Source organism: Plecotus auritus, assembly GCF_963455305.1.
Source record: "Plecotus auritus genome assembly, chromosome: 9".
NCBI lineage: Eukaryota > Metazoa > Chordata > Mammalia > Chiroptera > Vespertilionidae > Plecotus > Plecotus auritus.
Window position 1 is genome coordinate 141,103,958 of NC_137783.1, and position 19,266 is coordinate 141,123,223.

The following is a 19,266-nucleotide window of genomic DNA, read 5'->3' on the forward strand; positions in this document are numbered from 1 at the left end:
CATAGGCAAGTTCAACAAAGGAGAGGACCGTTCTTCTATAGAGAAAAAGGAGGAAATTGGAAGAGGCTGTTTCAAATGAAAGTCTATTGGAGGAAAGCAAAGTTCAGGGTGGCAACGGTTTCTAATTGGCTGTTGTGGGGAAGGAAAGAAATCTTCCATTCTGCTGGGTAGTAAAGTAGTAAAGGTGCATTTATTTCTTCCTGTTGAGGGTCTATAATTGACGTAGAGTAATAATGGGTGAGGGCTCCCCCTTCTGACCTCTCAACTCCATTTTAAATTTATTTTATTAATTTGCACAAAATTAAGTTCACAAAAACAAAAGCATACAAAAAAAGTTATGCGCGTATGTGTAAAAGGATGCTAACGTTAAAATTTCAGTATTGAAACAGGAACCTTTAAAAGGTGGTAAATTTCAAAGCCAGATCCACGTGTGCAGAATATATGCAGGAAATGGTTGCAAAACAGATCCCCTACCCTTGTACTCCTCAGTCAGATTGATGATATTAAAAAGGATTAGAAGGAGAGGATGGATGAGACTTCCTTCTTCTTCTTCTTCTTCTTCTTCTTCTTCTTCTTCTTCTTCTTCTTCTTCTTCTTCTTCTTCTTCTTCAGAGAGATGCTCTGCTTGTGAGTAGCTTGAAGCAATTATTAACTCCTTTCCCCAAGTCCTAGCAGCATTCTGAGGAACCTGAAATGTGGTTTCTGTAGTTAGGAGACACAAAAGTCTGATGCCTGACATGCATGAAAAAACTTCAGTTACCTGTGGCAGCAGAGTGCAGGTATCCATGGGATTTGCATGTATGCTCTTTAGCTAATTCTTTCAACTTCTTTATCCAATCACCCCCACCCACCTCCCATCTGGCTCCCGAAAAACTGTTCCATGTATCCGTGCTTCTGGTTCCATTTTGTCAGTTTATTTTGTTCATTAGATTCCACATATTAGTGAAACCACATGGTATTTGTCTTTCTCTGACTGGCTTATTTTGCTTTGCATAATAATAAAAATCTCCAGGTCCACTCATGCTGTCACAAAGGGTAAGAAAGAAGCCCTTTTTTCACAGCTGTGTAGTATTCCATGGTGAAAATGTACCACAGTTTTTTAATCCACTCAGTGTTTTGGGCACTTGAGCTGTTTCCAGATCTTGGCTATTGTAAATAACGCTGCTATGAACATAGGGGGTGCACCTATTCTTTCTGATTGGTGTGCTTTATTTTACTTATTTGGCAATGTGTTTTACAGATCTTTCAATGACAGTATTGCCTAGTATCAATGTGCCATAGTTGATTTATCCATTTATTTTTGGATATGTCGGTTGTTTCCTATTTTTCTTTATTATAAACTCCGATAAATGGGTGATTTTATTTCCTACTTTGTGCTTTTCTGAATTGTCCAGCTTTTCGACAGTGACTTCTGTCATTTTAGTTATATTCTCTTTCCTCGCCATTGGATCTGTGAATCAGTCCAGAGGTTGTTTTCTCAAGGTCGCTTTATTCTTACAAGGCAAAATTAAGTCCCAGAAAATAAAATGATGGACGGCCTAGCTTAGGTCACATGTCTGCTGTGGTACAATCAGTTAAGATCAGGAAAGCAAGGTCAAACACAGCAAACTTGGCTGCTGGGGCCCATATATACAGATGGAAGAGAGTGGGACGGGTCCCAGAGAATGTTTAAAGGTCACCTGAATTCCATTCTACCAAGCTGCATGCTTGAGTGGGGGCTATGTTTGGCTCTTTATTCAGCAAGTATTTATTGAACACCTTCTATGAGCCAGGCACTGCTTTAGAATGCAGCCAAACCATGAAGGCATGAAGCTCACATTCTGGTAGAGGGAGAGAAACCATAAACAAAATGCACAAGTAAAATACATTTGGCTTATAAAAGTAAAGCAACAATATCAACACAGTACAACCAGCCTATAGAAAGATTTCATATACTGACACTGTGGTATGTGACTGATGTCATGGTCTGGAATCAGCCTTAAGATCTGGGAAGTCACTCTCCCCAGGGATCTGCAGTGAACATCACTTCCCTTTCATTGTCCTGCTACAGCACTATTTTTTCCTAGCCTGGGTTGCAGTTGTTTGTGTACCCCACCGCTAGCTAATAAAACTTGATGATCAAGGCCTAGCCAGTTTGCCTCAGTGGCTAGAGTGTTGGCCTGCAGACTGAAGGGCTCGATTCCGGTCAAGGGCACATGCCCGGGTTGCAGGCTCAGTCCCCAGTAAGGGAGTGCAAGAAGCAGCCAATTAATGATTTTCTCTCATCATTGATGTTTCTATTACTCTCTCCCTCTCCCTTTCTCTCTGAAATCAATAAAAAGAGGCCTGGTGCACGAAATTCGTGCACTCGGGAGGGGGGTGTCCCTCTGCCCAGCCTGTGCTCTCTCGCAGTCCGACGTCCTTAGCACTGCCCCGGAGGCAGGAGAGGCTCCTGCCACCACCGCTGCACTCGCCAGCCATGAGCCTGGCTTATGGCTGAGCAGCGCTCTCCCTGTGGGAGCACACTGACCACCAGTGGGCAGCTCCTGTGTTAAGCGTCTGCCCCCTGGTGGTCAGTGCATGTCATAGCGACCAGTTGTTCAGCCATTTGGTCAATTTGCGTATTAGCCTTTTATTATATAGGACAGTGGTTGGCAAATTGTAGCTTGCGAGCCACATGTGGCTCTCGAGCCACAGTTTGCTGCTCTGTTGACTAATGAGTTTGCCAACCACTGGGATAGGGGCTTAATCACAAGGAACAACAACAGCCTGTAATTATTGGAATTGAGAGTCTAGGTCAGTGGTCGGCAAACTCATTGGTCAACAGAGCGGCAAACTGAGGCTCGCAAGCCACATGTGGCTCGAGAGCTGCAGTTTGCCGACCACTGATATAGGATATATGAAGATCAAGAACTATTTATTCATGGTCAACAAATGTTAAATGAATGAAGGCATGAACCAAGGAATAAACAAATAAATCCAAACTTTTCTGGCCAGCTTATTGGAGTATGGCAAAAGCTTTTTTTGGCAGAAGGAATTTTTTTTCCTTGGTTTTATTTTTATTGGTTATTTTCAGAAAAATGGTTATTTTCAGGAAAAGCATTCCCTCTTTCTTATTACTCTCCCTTCCCCAACCTACCTAACAATCAGTGGCTTCTGTTGCAGCAAATTGTGACATTTCAAGTGCTATGACTATCTTTGAATCTATTTATTTTGTAATCTTAAAATTGGGTTTAATTGTCTATTAAATATACGGTGAAAGGCTTAAAGGGCCGCCCCCTCCCCTGCCATCACTTTACATGCCTTGTACTTTGGATCCATCTTAGAGCCTATGTGCTGAGAGCTGTTACTTTAATTCAATTTCTGTCTTCCAAGGAGGCCTTTTTAATCCCAGCAGAAAAAAGATGACGACTCTAGAAAAACCAGAGAAAGATTAAGGTCTAGCTGGGTCTTAACTGAACTAATGATAATAATAGCAAATATCCATTGAGTGTTTACTGTGTGTTTAACAGCATGTGTGTTAGAGGAATAGCTAACCCTCATGGAGAGGCTGCTATCTGCCACGCTCGGTCCTAAATGCTTCACATGCTTTAACTCACAACCACCTTATGTAAGGCAGGTTCTTGCACTATCCCATTGAAAAGATAGAAAAACCAAGGCACAGAAAGATTAAGTACCTGCCCAGGGTCACACAGGTGGTGAGTAGAGGCTTTGGACACCATATCCAGGTGTCTGGCTTGGATGGCTGCACCCCTAACTACCTCTTGGTTCAATGTTTTTCTTAGATGTGTTATCTTTGGAGTCTCACCGTTCTTTATTCAAGCATATCCAGCCTCCTAATCTAATGTGGGCCTTGCCAAAAGAGATTTACATACTTATTAGTGGAACCTACTTTTTAAGATTACTAGAGGCCCGGTGCACGAAATTCGTGCACTTGGGGGGAGTGTCCCTCAGCCCAGCCTGCACCCTCTCCAATCTGGGACCCCTCGAGGGATGTCTGACTGCCTGTTTAGGCCCGGTGGGATCGGGCCTAAATGGGCAGTCGGATATCCCTCTCACAATCCAGGACTGCTGGCTCCCAACTGCTCGCCTGCATACCTTCCTAATTGCCCCTAACCGCTTCTGCCTGCCAGCCTGATTACCCCCTAACCAATCCCCTGCCAGCCTGATTGATGCCTAACTGCTCCCCTGCCAGCCTGTATACCCCCAACTTCTCTCCTCTGCCGGCTTGATCACCCCCAACTGCCCTCCCTTGCAGGCCTGGTTCCTTCCAACTGCCCTCCCTTGCTGGCCATCTTGTGGCAGCCATCTTGTGTCCACATGGGGCAGGATCTTTGACCACATGGGGCAGGATCTTTGACCACATGGGGGCAGCCATCTTGTGTGTTGGAGTGATGGTCAATCTGCATATTACTCTTTTATTATATAGGATAGAGGCCTGGTGCACGGGTGGAAGCTGGCTGGTTTGCCCTGAAGGGTGTCCCGGGTCAGGGTGGGGGTTCCCTTGGGGCGTGGGGCAGCCTGGGCGAGGGGCCTGTGGTGGTTTGCAGGCCGGCCACGCCCCCTGGTGACCCAAGTGGAGGCTCTGGTATCTGGGGTTTATTTATCTTCTACAATTGAAACTTTGTAGCCTGGAGTGGAGCCAAGCCTTCTGCTTGCTCTGTGGCGGCAGCCATTTTTTTTTGGATTTATGTATCTTCTATAATTGAAACTTTGTAGCCTTAAGCAGAGGTCTGGGCCAGCCAGGGTGTGCGGAAAGCTTGGCTTCCTCCATCGCTGGGGGCAACCCTAGCCTCCTGCTCTTTCCAGCTCCGTGGCTGCCCCCATTTCTGTTTGGGTTTATGTATCTTCTATCATTGAAACTTTGTAGCCTTGAGTGGAGGCCTAGGCCAGCAAGGGCAGGTGGAAAGCTTGGCTTCCTCCATCGCTGGGGAAACCCAAGCCTCCCTCCTGCTCTCTGTGGCCATAGCCATCTTGGTTGGGTTTATTTGCATATTCGCTCCTGATTGGGTGGTGGGCGTGGCTGGTGGGCATGGCTGGTGGGTGTAGCGGAGTGATGGTTAATTTGCATATTACTCTTTTATTAGATAGGATTGTGAAGATTAAACAAAATACTAGAGGTCAGTGCATAGGACAGTGCCTGGGCCATAATAAGGGCCCAGTTAATGTTAGCTCCCTTCTCTTATACCAGTGGTTGACAAACTGTGGCTCATGAGCCACATGCGGCTCGTGAGCCGCGGTTTGCCACTCTATTGACTAATGAGTTTGCCGACCACTACGTAAGGCATTACCCTTACCCAGAAGTTTTGACTTCAGGTTAAAGACTTAGTACATTACTAAAATGTTTTTTAAGTGGTTTTCCCTAAGGCAGTGGTTGGCAAAGTCATTAGTCAACAGAGTGGCAAACTGTGGCTCGCAAGCTGCATGTGGCTCGTGAGCAGCAGTTTGCTGACCACTGTCTTATACCATCTTTTTTTTTTTTTTTTTTTTTTTTTTTTAAATATATTTTATTGATTTTTTACAGAGAGGAAAGGAGAGGGATAGAGAGTTAGAAACATCGATGAGAGAGAAACATCGATCAGCTGCCTCCTGCACACTCCCCACCGGGTATGTGCCCGCAACCAAGGTACATGCCCTTGACCGGAATCGAACCTGGGACCCTTGAGTCCGCAGGCCGACGCTCTATCCACTGAGCCAAACCGGTTAGGGCTGTCTTATACCATCTTATCTTAATCATATGTATTTTAAAAATGAGTGACCCTTGGTCATTGCACGTTATTCTCTGGAGTTTGGTTTGCTCCCTCTGAATGTATCTCCAATATCGGAAATAGGAGTGTATTCGTTTTCTGTGGCAGTCAACAAACTACCACAAACTTGGTGGCTTAAAACAACAGACATGGGTTTCTGTTGTCTATCAAATATCTCCTATGTGTCTCTTATAAGAACACTAGTGACACGGTACACGAAATTCGTGCACATTACAAGGAGATTAATTAGAGGAAATAACTTAATATTCCTATTTGCCCTTTCTCTATAATAGAAGTGTCAGAGATGAAAGAAAATTAGTAAAATGTATATGAAAACCTTCCTCCTGTCAGAGTCTGGGGCTCACCACAGGACCCAGAGTCAAGTCCCTGCCCACCCACATGCACCTCAAAATCGTGTGAGACCCAGACCCAGCTGAACCCCCCCCCCCCTGCATTGGGCTAGATCCAGACATGGCTAGTCCCACCCTTGTCAAGCCCTGGTGGGCAGGGGGCATAGCCTCAGGTCCCCTGGCCCGGTGCCAGGACGGGGGTGTGTGCCTTGAGGTCCACTGTAAAGCCCCGCCAGGTGGGGGACACGGCCTGAGATTCCCTGTCAAGCCCTGCCAGGCGGGGGGTGGGGGGGTGGGGGGGCACAGCCTCAGGTCCTCCTGCCCAGCACTGGCAGGGGGGCACGGCCTGAGATCCCCTGGCCTGGTGCTGGGGCGGGGGAAGCAGCCTGAGGTCCTCTAGCCCAGCACCAGTATGGGAAGTGTACCTTGAGGTCCCCTGTCAAGCCCCATGGGGGCGGGGGAGGGTATAGCCTCAGGTCCCTGCTGATTGCTCGTTAAGGCTCCTTATGGGAACTTGGCCTCAGCTGTGGGTGCAGCCATCTTTGTGACTGAGTGATGGTCAATTAGCATATTCCCTCTTTATTAGATAGTATTTGTTGTGGGACTTGGGGCCCACCCAGATAATCTAGTACGATCTCATCTGAAGATCCTTAACTTAATTGCATCTACAAAGAAACTTTTCCCCCCAAATAAGGTCATATTTCTAATCTGGGGATTAGAAAGTGGGAATATCATTTTGGGGACCACCATTCAACCTGCTACAAGGGGTTAAGACCAGATGCTTGGGAGTCAGTCAGCCCTGGTTCTGGCTGTGCTCCTTATTCAATGTGTAAGAGATTCTCAACGTGATGTCTGTAAAAACACACCCCGCCCCCTCTTGCAAATCAAGGGACAGTGAGTGGCTCCTCTTTCCTCTGCCTTAATGTTGAGGAGATGACGACCAAAGCTGACATCCTTTCCCTAAAACCGCACTGGGCTTGTACTGTTCCTGAGAAACAGAACCAACAGAATGTGAATACACACAGAGATTTATTGTAAGGAATTGGCTCATGTGATTATGAAAGCTGGCAGGTTCAAATATGAAGTGTTGGCCACCAGGCAGGGACCCAGGAGAGCTGAGGGTGCAATTCCAATCCAAAGGCAGTCTGCTGGAGTCTTGGTGGCTCCCGAGGAACCACCCTTCCCAGTATCCATACCCTGTGTAATGACTTTCCACATTAACCTGAGCTTGCTCATGTGACTTGCTTTGGCTGATGAAACAGCAACAAGCATGATGCAAGAAGAGGCTTGATGAATACTTGTGTGTTAGCACTTGTGCCACAACCATGTAGGGGTGTAGTTAGGTGCTGTAGTTAGGGTCCAGGGGTCCTCAAACTTTTTAAACAGGGGGCCAGTTCACTGTCCCTCAGACCGTTGGAGGGCCGGACTATAGTTTAAAAAAAAAACTATCAACAAATTCCTATGCGCAATGCGGGCCCGGGACGAGTCGGCTGCTAGCTAAGCAAGACAGGCAGTGGCACCCGGCGGGCCGGAAAAATGTCCTCGGCGGGCCACATGTGGCCCGCAGGCTGTAGTTTGAGGACCCCTGGTAGCCTCTCTGAGGATGAAAGACCACAGAGAGAGAGAGACAGGCTCAGTTATCCCAGCTGTCTCCACTGAGCCCATCCCCAGCTCACCCCACAGCTGAATGATGTTGCCTGAGTGAGCCCAGGACAAACCAGCAGCGGAACAGGAACAGCCGAGGCAAACCATAGAACTGTGAGATAGAAACACATCACTGTTGTAGGCCGATGGTCTGCAAACTTTTTCTGGAAAGGGCCAGATAGCAAATAATTAGGCTTTGCGAGCCATACAGATTTCTGTCCTAATGACTCAACTCTGCCATGATAGTGTGACAGCAGCCACAGATGACACAGAAACAAATGAGTGTGGCTGTCTTCCAAGAAAACTTTATTTTCAAAAACAGGTGGTGAGCCGAACCTGGCCCCCGGACTGCAGTTTACTGGCCCTGATACAGGCCACTAGGTTTTGGGACCGTTAGTTTCGCTGCCGTCAATAAGGGAAACAACCTGCCACGTTCATCTCATTATTCCAGGTGTCCTCGTTCTTGAGAACATTCCACTTGCTATGGCTTCACTCCTGACGGCGCCCTGGGGTGGGATGCCCTCATTTCTCAGGCCTGGCACTGGGAAAATGAAAAAGTCAGCAGCGTATGTTTTTAGCTTCCCTGTCGAAAGGTTCTAGGAGGGCCAAAAAGAAATGGCTGTGGAAGTGCTGCTGTCACAGGCATGGAAGCTGCCAGCAACTGAGTTCCAAATGAGGGGAGGAGTCTCTCGCCTCCTGCCTCCGGCCCCCGAGGCTCCACGAAGTCTGAGAGGGTGACTTCAAGCTGCGTAAGCGGCAGCTGAAGTTAGTGTAATGGAAGTCTTTTTGCCTGATCGTCCTGTTATGTCATTAGAGTGACTCAGCTGTCCCCATGAAGTGGTGGCTTCTGACCCCCAATCCACACATTGCCCAGAAGCCTCAGGTTTCCTGGAATTTCTACTAGAATTCCTAGAACTCTAAGTAATGGTCTTTAAAAAATCGGAATTATTGCAAAAGGAAGGGTTAAGCATCAAGGAAATTGAGTCCCGCCGTGTTGTTATTTCAGTGCTAGTTGGCAGTCCGTCCACTCGTCACTATGTGGCGGCAGGCAAATCATATAATCCTCAAAGCCCAAGTTTCCTCAGTTGTAAAATGGTCATAAGAATGGTACTTACTTTTACAATTTTTTTTGTGATGATTGAATGACATCATTTATGTAAAGTATTTATCACAGTGCCTGGCACATTCTAATCCCCCAATAAATGTGGCCATTATAATTACTAACTCACTGTCAGTCAATTCGATAGAGTTTCCTGATTTAGAAAATTATCCTATCTAATAAAAGAGTAATATGCAAATTAACCATCACTCTGCTACACCCACAAGCCACGCCCACCAGCCGTGCCCACCAGCTAATCAGGAGCGAATATGCAAATAAACCCAACCAAGATGGCTATGGCCACAGAGAGCAGGAGGGAGGCTTGGGTTTCCCTGGCAATGGAGGAAGCCAAGCTTTCAAGCTTTCTGCCTGCCCTTGCCAGCCTAGGCCTCCACTCAAGGCTACAAAGTTTCAATGATAGAAGATACATAAACCCAAACAGAAATGGCAGCAGCCACAGAGCTGGAAAGAGCAGGAGGCTAGGGTTGCCCCCAGCGATGGAGGAAGCCAAGCTTTCCGCACACCCTGGTCCGCCCAGGCCTCACTTAAGGCTACAAAGTTTCAATTATAGAAGATACATAAATCCCCCCCAAAATGGCTGCCACCACGGAGCAAGCAGAAGGCTTGGCTCCGCTCCAGGCTACAAAGTTTCAATTGTAGAAGATAAATAAACCCCAGATACCAGGGCCTCCGCTTGGGTCTCCAGGGCGCATGGCCGGCCTGCAAACCACCACAGGCCCCTTGCCCAGGCCACCCCACGCCACAAGGGAACCCACCCTGATCCGGGACACTCTTCAGGGCAAACCAGCTGGCCCCCACCCGTGCACCAGGCCTCTATCCTATCTAATAAAAGAGTAATATGCAGATTGACCATCACTCCAACACACAAGATGGCTGCCCCATGTGGTCAAAGATCCTGCCCCCATGTGGACACAAGATGGCCACCACAAAATGGCCAGCAAGGGAGGGCAGTTAGGAGGGACCAGGCCTGCAAGGGAGGGCAGTTGGGGGTGATCAAGCCTGCAGGGGAGCGCAGTTAGGGGTGACCAAGCCGGCAGAGGAGGGAAGTTGGGGTTGACCAGGCCTGCAGGGAAAGGCAGTTGGGAGGGACCCAGGCCTGCAGGGGAGAGCAGTTGGGGGGGACCAGGCCTGCAGGGGAGGGCAGTTAGGGGTGACCAGGCCTGCAGGGGAGGGAAGTTAGGGGTGACCAGGCCTACAGGGGAGGGAAGTTAGGGGAAAACAGGCTGGCAGGGGAGCAGTTAGGCATTGATCAGGCTGGCAGGGGAGTAGTTAGGGGGTGATCAGGCTGGCAGGCAGAAGCGGTTAGGGGCAATCAGGAAGGCAGGCAGGCGAGCAGTTGGGAACCAGCAGTCCTGGATTCGGGCAGTCGGACATCCCTCGAGGGGTCCCAGATTGGAGAGGGTGCAGGCTGGGCTGAGGGATACCCTCCTCCCCTGTGCACGAATTTCGTGCACCGGGCCTCTAGTTTTAAATAATAGCTTATTGATTTGAAGAGAAAGAGGGAGGGAGAGGGAGAGAAAGAAACATCAAGGTGAGAGTACAACAAAGATCAGCTGCCTCCTGCACACTTTGTACCGGGGATGGAACCCACAATTTGGGCATGTGCCCTTGACCAAGAATTGAATGGCAACCTCTTGGTGCACAGGACAACACCCAACCAACTGAGCCACACCAGCCAGGGATGATTTCTGAGATTTTTATAGAATATTTATATTATTTCCTGAAGTGTTCTCACCTCTGTATTCATTGGTTTGCCTGAAATTTCTTGGGACTAGGCAGCATGGTAGTAATTAATCTCAATTTAAAGGGGAGGAAATTGAGGTTGAGGTGTTAGGGTTCTTTCTTTTGTTGTTGTTCAAGTTATTTTAATTCTTGCCCAATTATGGTGGCAAGAAACAAGTATACTTGTTCCATATCCTCAGTTTACAGGTTGGTCAAAAAGGGGCAGGGACTTGGGGAGTGCAAGAAAGAACTAACATTTAAGTGTTGCAGGACAATTCCCAGGGAGTAGACTCAGAAGGTTTGCATGAAGCCAGGTCATTGGGAAAAGCTCTCTGGGATGACGCTGTGGGGAAGTGAGGGAAGCAGGACTGGGCAGAGGGGGAAGGTTGGGTGTGGTTTACCCTCCCTCATTCCATGGGGAGCTCTGAAGCTGGAAGGCCCCTACAGAATAGACAGACCCAAAGGAGGCATCAGGTTGGGCCTTTAGATCCACAAATCGATAGTCACTGGGTGTGGGCCAACCCTGATAAGGCACCTGACCTTGGGCAAGGTTGTTGTCTTTAGATAAGACCAGAGGGGATACTCAGCTGTGTGCTCTCAGCTATCACCAGTGAAGGTTTTGGGGGGATCAGGGTAGTGTCCCATAGAATCCACAACAACCAGCTTCTACTCTGGGCCAGATATTGTGTTAAGAACTTTCATGGAGGTCATTTTATTTCAACCTCACAGCAAACCTGCTGAATAACTAATGAAGAGAGCCATGTTATTTTTAGTACCGTCCATAAGCCCAGTGGTTTACAAACGTTAGTTCATACAATTAGTTCTTAACAACGCATCAAGGTTGGAATCACTTGTTGCATCTGGTGGAAGAGAAATGGGCAGTTCAGAAGAGCCAAGTTGGCGGTCAGGACATCAACCCAGCTCTGTTTCACATCAGAGCGGAGCGCCTCCCAGGGGGCGGTACCGATCTATTTTATAGATGGGGAACTTGAGGTTTAGTGAGATGAAATGACTTTCCCAAAGTTCAGAGCTAGTCAAGTCAGAGTTGGGGCTTAACTCAGGTCTGTGGGATCCTCTTGCCTAAGCACCATGCTGCTTTGCATAAGTGAGGTAGTGCTACATTAGGAAACTGGAGTAAGACCATAATGTAGTGGGGGGTGTGGGAAGGCAGCTAAGATGCAGCTCAACTTCCCTAAACTCTGTTAACTTCATCCCTGGCGCTTCAAGAGCTTTTAAGACTTTCCAGAAAGCCTCAGTTTATGGGCTTTGAGTGTCTCACTAGGGCTGGCTCAGAAAGCTTTAGAAAATTACATCTCTGATTTGCTCCCCACCTCCCCCCCTCTACTGCTTATCAGCTTTTAGAAGTTGGCCACGACTTTGAGGAAGTGGGTGGGGAGAGGCTAGACGCTAGAACAGGGGTGGGCAAACTTTTTGACTCGAGGGCCACAATGGGTTCTTAAACTGGACCGGAGGGCCGGAACAAAAGCATGGATGGAGTGTTTGTGTGAACTAATATAAATTCAAAGTAAACATCATTACATAAAAGGGTACGGTCTTTTTTTTTTTTATTTCAATAGTTTTATTCATTTCAAACATTTTAACAAGAAGAATGTAAACACTAATTATTATAATTTGAAACTTCAAAAAATGGAGGAAGCATAGCACAATAACATACCTTATATTGAAGATGGCAAAGGCAAAATAAAATTGCCTAACAAGCCGAAACCGGTTTGGCTCAGTGGATAGAGCGTCGGCCTGCGGACTGAAAGGTCCCGGGTTCGATTCCGGTCAAGGGCATGTACCTTGGTTGCGGGCACATCCTCAGTGGGAGGTGTGCAGGAGGCAGCTGATCGATGTTTCTCTCTCATCGATGTTTCTAGCTCTCTGTCCCTCTCCCTTCCTCTCTGTGAAATATCAATAGAATATATTTAAAAAAAAAAAAGGAAAAAAAGAAAAGAAAAAAAAATTGCCTAACAAAGGAAAGGTACAAAAGCCTTTCAAATTAAACTTAAATATAATAAAATAATTTAAAACTAAAACAAATAGAAAAGAACAAAATGTGTAAACAGTAAATTAAACATTTTCTTTAGTGCAACTTCCAAATTATGCCCGGGACATAGATGTAGATGGCAATGTAGACTGGGTTGAAAGGTTTTTGGTCTTTAAAACATCAACTTCAGTGGGAACAGTGTTGTTGGTCTCCTTTTTAGCTAATGCTCTGATACTGTGCTCTCCAGGGGTGTGTCTCCCTACATCACCATGATAACGTGTCTATGCATTCCCAGGGTGATGTCGGGGGACGCGTCCGCGGGCATTACAAGGAGCCTCTGGAAGATTGAGAGGTTGTTCCTTCTACTGAATGGGGGGATATAAATTCGCCCACTCAGAAGAAGGAGCTGCGGCTGTGTTTCCCGACATTGCCATGTTAACACTGCTGCTGGTGAAGGAGCGGAGGGGAGAGCAAGAGAACCCTCCGCTCTTTCGGCTCTGCGGGCCGGATAGAACAGCCAAACGGGCCGGATCCGGCCCGCGGGCCGTAGTTTGCCCACGGCTGCGCTAGAAGCTTTGAGTTTGGGGATATTAAGTAACAAATGAAGTCTGGTATTTTGGCTGTACTAGCTGCACTTGGCTTGCAGTTGGGGCCAGTAGATGGCGCTCACCCTCCATTTCCCTCTATCGTCTATTAACAGTATTAATAGCTAAAAGTTATTGAGAAGTTGCTAAGTGCCTAGTAAATTCTTATGCTAATAACTGTAGCATAGTTTACATAAATTATCTTTACATAAATTATCTCATTTAATCCTTACCATAACCCTTTAAGGTAGGTATTGCTATTCTTAGCTTATGAATGAGGGTAAGTAATTTACCAAGTAACAAAGCTAGTTCAGGATGAGCCAAGCCAGGATTTAAACCAGGTGGTCTGATTTAGAACTTTGACCTATACATTCTTTGTCTTCCCAATTATTATGTTGTGATGACAATTGGGCACTTACTATGTGGTAGTTTGTCAAGTTTCCTTCATTTTATTTATTATTATTATTTTTTTAAATCTTCACCGGAAGGTATTTTTTCCATTGATTTTTAGAGAGAGTGGGAGAGAGAGGGAAAGACAGAGAGAAATATTGATGTGAGAGAAACACATCGATTGGTTGCCTCTGCACGGGCCCTGACCAGGTCCTGCGCTGGGGAGGAGCCTGCACCTAGGTATGTGCCCTTGACCAGAATTGAACCCGGGACCCTTCAGTCCACAGGCTGCCACTCTATCCACTGAGCCAAACTGGCTAGGGCATTTTAAAACTCATAATGTTCTCACACACACAAAAAAGTGATATATGTGATAATTAACTCAATGAGGAAATTCTTTCACAATATATATGTATATCATCATGTTTTGCACTTTATTTTACAATTTTGTTTTTCAATTATACCTAAATAAAAATACTCATAAGGTCCTTGTGAAATAACTACTATTATTCTATGTCATCTTATTTTATTTATTTTTAAAAAATATTTTCAAACTGATTTTTTAAAAAAATATTTTTATTCATTTCAGTGAGGAAGGGAGAGGGGAGAGAGATATATAAACATCAATGATGAGAGAGAATCATTGATCGGCTACCTCCTGCAGGCCCCCTACTGGGGATCGAGCCCACAACTCCGGCATGTGCCCTTGACTGGAATCAAAGCCAAACCAGCTAGGGCCAAACTGATTTTTATAGAGGAAGGGAGAGGGAGAGAGAACCATCAATGCGAGAGGGTAACATCGATCAGTCCTTCTATTGGTGATGGAGCCCCATGTGTCATGACCTGGAATCAAAGGACACCCAACCAACTGAGCAACACCAGCCAGGGCTCTATTTCATTTAAAAAAAAGTGAGAAGATAGAGAATAGAAAGGTAACTAATTGCCAAGATATAGCTAATTAGTGGGACCCAGGCTGGAATCCAGATTTCCTAGGCTGTGAATCCCTAAAGGTTTACCTTCTGAGGGATGTAAAAAATGAGAATATTGGCCCACTCCGATTCATTGGGGATCTAGGATTTGGGAGATACCCTTAGATTCTCTGGGTAAGCACCTTCTGCTTCATGGAGAGACTCTCCTCAGGGGGTTTAACATGCTGGGAGGAGCCAGGCTTTGAGTCAAGACCAGGCTCAAATCTTGACTTCTCTGTGTGACTTCCTCCCATTAAGCTTCGCTGAGCTTCTGCTCCCTTGGTTGTAAACATGCGGATATCATAGTCCCAGGGAAGGGGTCCCCTTCCCCGCCCTCTAAGAGCCCTTATGGCGTACGAAGGTTCAGGAGGAGCTTTGGGCACAACTTTTCCTAAGTGGATCAGAGGCCTGTAAACAAACCCCAAAAAGAGAGACTTTATATTTCAAATTTGGGAGGCGCAGTCTCCAGCAACGAACTGAAAGTGTGCTCCACAGACAAAAGGGAGGCCATCCTATCTAATAAAGAGGGAATATGCTAATTGACCATCATTCTGTCACAAAGATGGCTGCACCCACAGCTGAGGCTGAGTTCCCTTAAGGAGCCTTAACGAGCAATCAGCAGGGACCTGAGGCTACGCCCTCCTCCGCCCCCGTGGGGCTTGACAGGGGACCTCAGGCTGTGCCTCCCACCCGGGCGTCAGGCTGGGGGACCTCAGGCCACGCTTCCCAGGGGACCTCAGGCCATGCCCCCCCCCCCTAGTGGGGCTTCATGGGGACCTCAGGCTGTGCCCCCCACACCAGCACCAGGCCGGGGGACCTCAGATCGCACCCCGCGCCTCAGCACCAGACCAGGGGACCTGAGGCCGTGCTCCCCACCCAGTGGGGCTTGACAGGGGACCTCAAGGTGCACCCCCAGTGCTGGGTTGGGGGAACTCAGGCCACGCCCCGCGCCCAGCGGGGCTTGATGGGGGACCTGAGGCTGTGCCCCCTTCCCAGTGCCGGGCCGGGGGACCTAAGTCTGCACCACCCCGCCTGGCAGGGCTTGACGGGGACCTCAAGGCATACCCCCCGCCCCATCTGGGGGACCTTAGGCCATGCCCCCCATCCTGGCACTGGGCCAGGGGACCTGAGGCTAGGCCCCCTGCCCGGTGGGGCTTGACAAGGGTGGGACTGGCTGGGCCTGGATCTAGCCCAATGCAGGGGACAGCCGGTTCTGGGTCTCCTGCAATTTTGAGGCACATGTGGGTGGGCGGGAACTTGACTCTGGGTCCCCCTTTTAATGTGCACGAATTTTGTGCACTGGGTCACTAGTTACAAAAAAATCAAAACAAAACATAAATTCCTGCCCAGTTCCTAATTATGTCATTTTATATAAAGGATGTAACCAGATTCACATGGTTCTGATTGATTTGAATCCTGCAGTTTTGATTGGTGTTAGCATTGTGATTGATTGTTATGGAAGAATCTGATTGGACAGGGCAGGTCTCAGGCCATTGGTTGAAAAACCAAACCAGGAATCCTTTATAAGAGCTGATGCAGGCTGAAATAAATGAGCAGGGCCTAGTGTGGGAAGCTGATAGAGGTTATTCCTGGTGTACGTGAGACCATCAGATGACCTCTAGAGTCTCATTATTTGTAAAACTAGAGGCCCGGTGCATGAATTCGTGCACCAGTGGGGTTCCTCAGCCTGGCCTGCGGGAATTGGGCTGAAACCGGCTCTCGGACATCCCCTGAGGGGTCTTGGATTGCTAGAGGGTGCAGGCCAGGCCAAGGGACCCCACCGGTGCATGATCGGGGCCTGGGAGAGACACAGGCGGTTGGCCAGCCGGGGAGGGACTGGGGGAGGGCTCCAGGGCATGTCTGGCCCATCTGCTCAGTCCTGATTGGCCAGACCCCAGTAGCAAGTTAACCTACCAGTTGGAGCATCTGCTGGTGGTCAGTGCACATTATAGCGACTGGTTGACTGTCTGCTCCCTGGTGGTCAGTGCACGTCATAGCAAGCAGTTGAATGGCCTTAGCATATCATTAGCATATTACGCTTTGATTGGTTGAACAGCCAACCAGTCGACCAGACACTTAGCATATTAGGCTTTTATTATATAGGATTTGGGCCTTTCACTGACCACGGGGAGTCTACCTCAGCAGTTAAATTCTTTCTCAGGTTCTACAGGCCCTTTAAAATTGATGCCTCCCTTTCTGGAGATGCTGAAAGAAGCAATTACTTAATGCCTTTCTTTGTGGATTTGCTTAATGCCTCTTTCCCCTTCTGGCCTAGATGGTTTATGTTTCAGGGCCGAACTGGGAGACCGGTGGTTGAAACTGCAGTCTCCGTGGTCTTTTACAGTTCCAGAATCCACCCCCACCTCCTAATCCCCCTTTGTGGCCCTTCTCAGATTTAAGAGCTGGAATAAATGAAATAGAAGGTGGGATAAGAATGTTCTGATAGAAAATAATAATTAATAAACAATAAGACAAGAAGAAACTTATGTTTCATGTACTCACAACTGTAAACCTACTTTTGCCCCACCCTGTGTTTTACTGTACTTTTTTCTTTACCCAATAGATGGCGACAAGTTTCCATTGAAAAAATAAAATCCAGCGTTCACTGTTCAGCCTGTGTTGTGGGAGGAGGCCTTTGGGAGTGGTTGAAACAATCCAGACTGAGGAGTCTCCTTTGGGAGGCATTAAGCACCCCTCAGGGCACAAGTAGGCATTCATCGCCACCCAGAGGGACTTCTCTGGAGTCCTTTTAATGGGCGTTTCTCCCCAACACAGCAAGCACAGATACAGACTTTATGTTTGTAGGAAAAGATCTATTTTGTTCCCAGAACAAGGATACATATAAGAATATATATACATATATATATACACACACACATATATATGGATATATAATATATATGTATATATGTATATATAAGAATGTATATATGTATATATAAGAATGTATATATAAGAATATATGTATATATATATAAGAATGTATATATATGTATATATATAAGAATATATATATAAGAATATATATTCTATATTCTTGAGGGGACCCAATCTTAATGGTTAGGAGTTGAGCCCTATCTCACGGGTAAATCTCATGGTATATTGCAAGGCATGGAAATGTCTCAGTGAATTTTGGACCACACCTGAGAGCTTCTTGGCAAGGTAGGCTGTGGAATCAGACACGTGGAATCAGAATCTGCTTAATTATTAATTAGTTTACTTATTTATTTGTAACAGTCGTCAGCAGGAAACCCTGACGCTGCGCTGTGGAAGAGTCCTGCCCATGTATCCAACCTCTCACCTCCCGCCCTGGCGTCCCTCGGACCGCCGCCCCTGAGCGGTGCTGCGGTTCAAACCCGGTGGTTGGTGGCCGCTGCCCAAAGACTGCAGTTTAACAAGCAACCCAGGTGGCGCCTATACACAGTAAAGCACAAACTCCCAAAGCCCTCGCAGGTTTGGCTCAGTAGATAGAGCGCCCCCCTGCGGACCAAAGGGTCCTGGTTGAGCCCAGTCCAGGTCACAGACCTCAGTTGCAGGCTCTTCCCCGGCAGGCTGGGCCCTGGTTGGGCTTGTGCAGGAGACAACCAATCGATGTGAGATGTCTCTCTTCCATTCTCCCTAAAATTCAGTGGGAAAGAAGAAAGGCAACACATGCGTGAATGAGATTGAGGGAGGCATAGGGCTCAGAAGCCAGAGTAAGATAATGTGGGCAAAGGCGGGAATCAGGCCCAAGGGGTGGTTTTGTGCCCCGAGAGGAGCAGCCACCCAGTGTACTCTGGACGTCTCAGCACACAGCCTGCCTCCAGGAGGTGGCTCCAGTACTTGTTCCAGCAAAAACCTCAACTGCGTGGAAGTTGGCAAGGAAAAAGGACCAGCAACACAGGTGCAAAGACAGAAGTAGCCCTGGCACCACTTTTAAGGAAGAGCAGAGTTTAAGTGTTCTTATTTCAAATTCAAAATGTCCTTTCCAGAGTCGCTTTCCGGCCCCAGCGAGCAGCGGGAAACACTGGGGACCCAGCCTTGGCAATGACGCCCCCGCGCTGGGACCAGGGAGCGTGCGGGAGCCGTCACTCCGGGTCTGCCAGCTGCCGCTCAATGGCACTGCGGACCTTCTTTGCAGCCGCCTTCAGTCCTTCCTGCAGTCGGTGCACTTCCTTCATGATTCTGTTCTTGGTTCTTTCTTTGTCCAGTTCCAAAAATTCACCGATGGACAGCTCTTCCACACGCTTCGTGAGAGACAGGAAAGCACAGCCAGGCGAATGCTTTCGATGCTCCTCTGTGGGGTCGTCGTCTGGCTCCCAGCCTTCCAGCTCCTTGAAGCAGAAGAAACACTCGGCCAAGTCGGGCTCGTTCTCAGTGGGGCAGTGAACGAAGCCGGCGGCGGCCATCCGCTCAGGGGTGCAGGCGCAGCCCTCCCGGAAGGGCCAGTGCTGGAAGGTGGAGAGGCGGTGGTCTTCGCGGTAGACCTGCCAGGGCGCGGGCAACGACGCGGCAGCCATCCCCCCATGCGGTGCTGTGATTCCAGTCCCAACCTGCGCTTGTCGGTCGCTGCCCAGAATCTGTTTTATAACAAGCAACCCAGATGACTCCTATATTCATTCAAGTGTGAGAAGTTCTGGCCTACAGGATCTCAGATGGAAAGGATTCCTCCGGCCAGCCCACAGATAGTTCATTCATTCTCTTTCATTCAACGGGGGAATGAAGGATAAGCTAGCCCTGTCATCCTGTGTCATCTTTGCAGTGTTATTATTCCTAAAGGACATTTATATAGT

The 19,266-nt window shown here is 47.8% G+C and overlaps 1 protein-coding gene across 1 annotated transcript; it reads right to left on the bottom strand.

Moving 5' to 3' along the window:
• Positions 1-18,561: 18,561 nt before the first annotated feature.
• Positions 18,562-18,993, bottom strand: LOC308257904 (baculoviral IAP repeat-containing protein 5-like; the record flags this gene model as incomplete). The annotated part of the gene is made up of 1 exon (XM_080688045.1): positions 18,562-18,993. The coding sequence occupies one exon, from the start codon at positions 18,991-18,993 to the stop codon at positions 18,562-18,564; it is 432 nt and encodes a 143-aa protein (XP_080544171.1).
• Between the last annotated feature and the right edge of the window lie 273 nt (positions 18,994-19,266).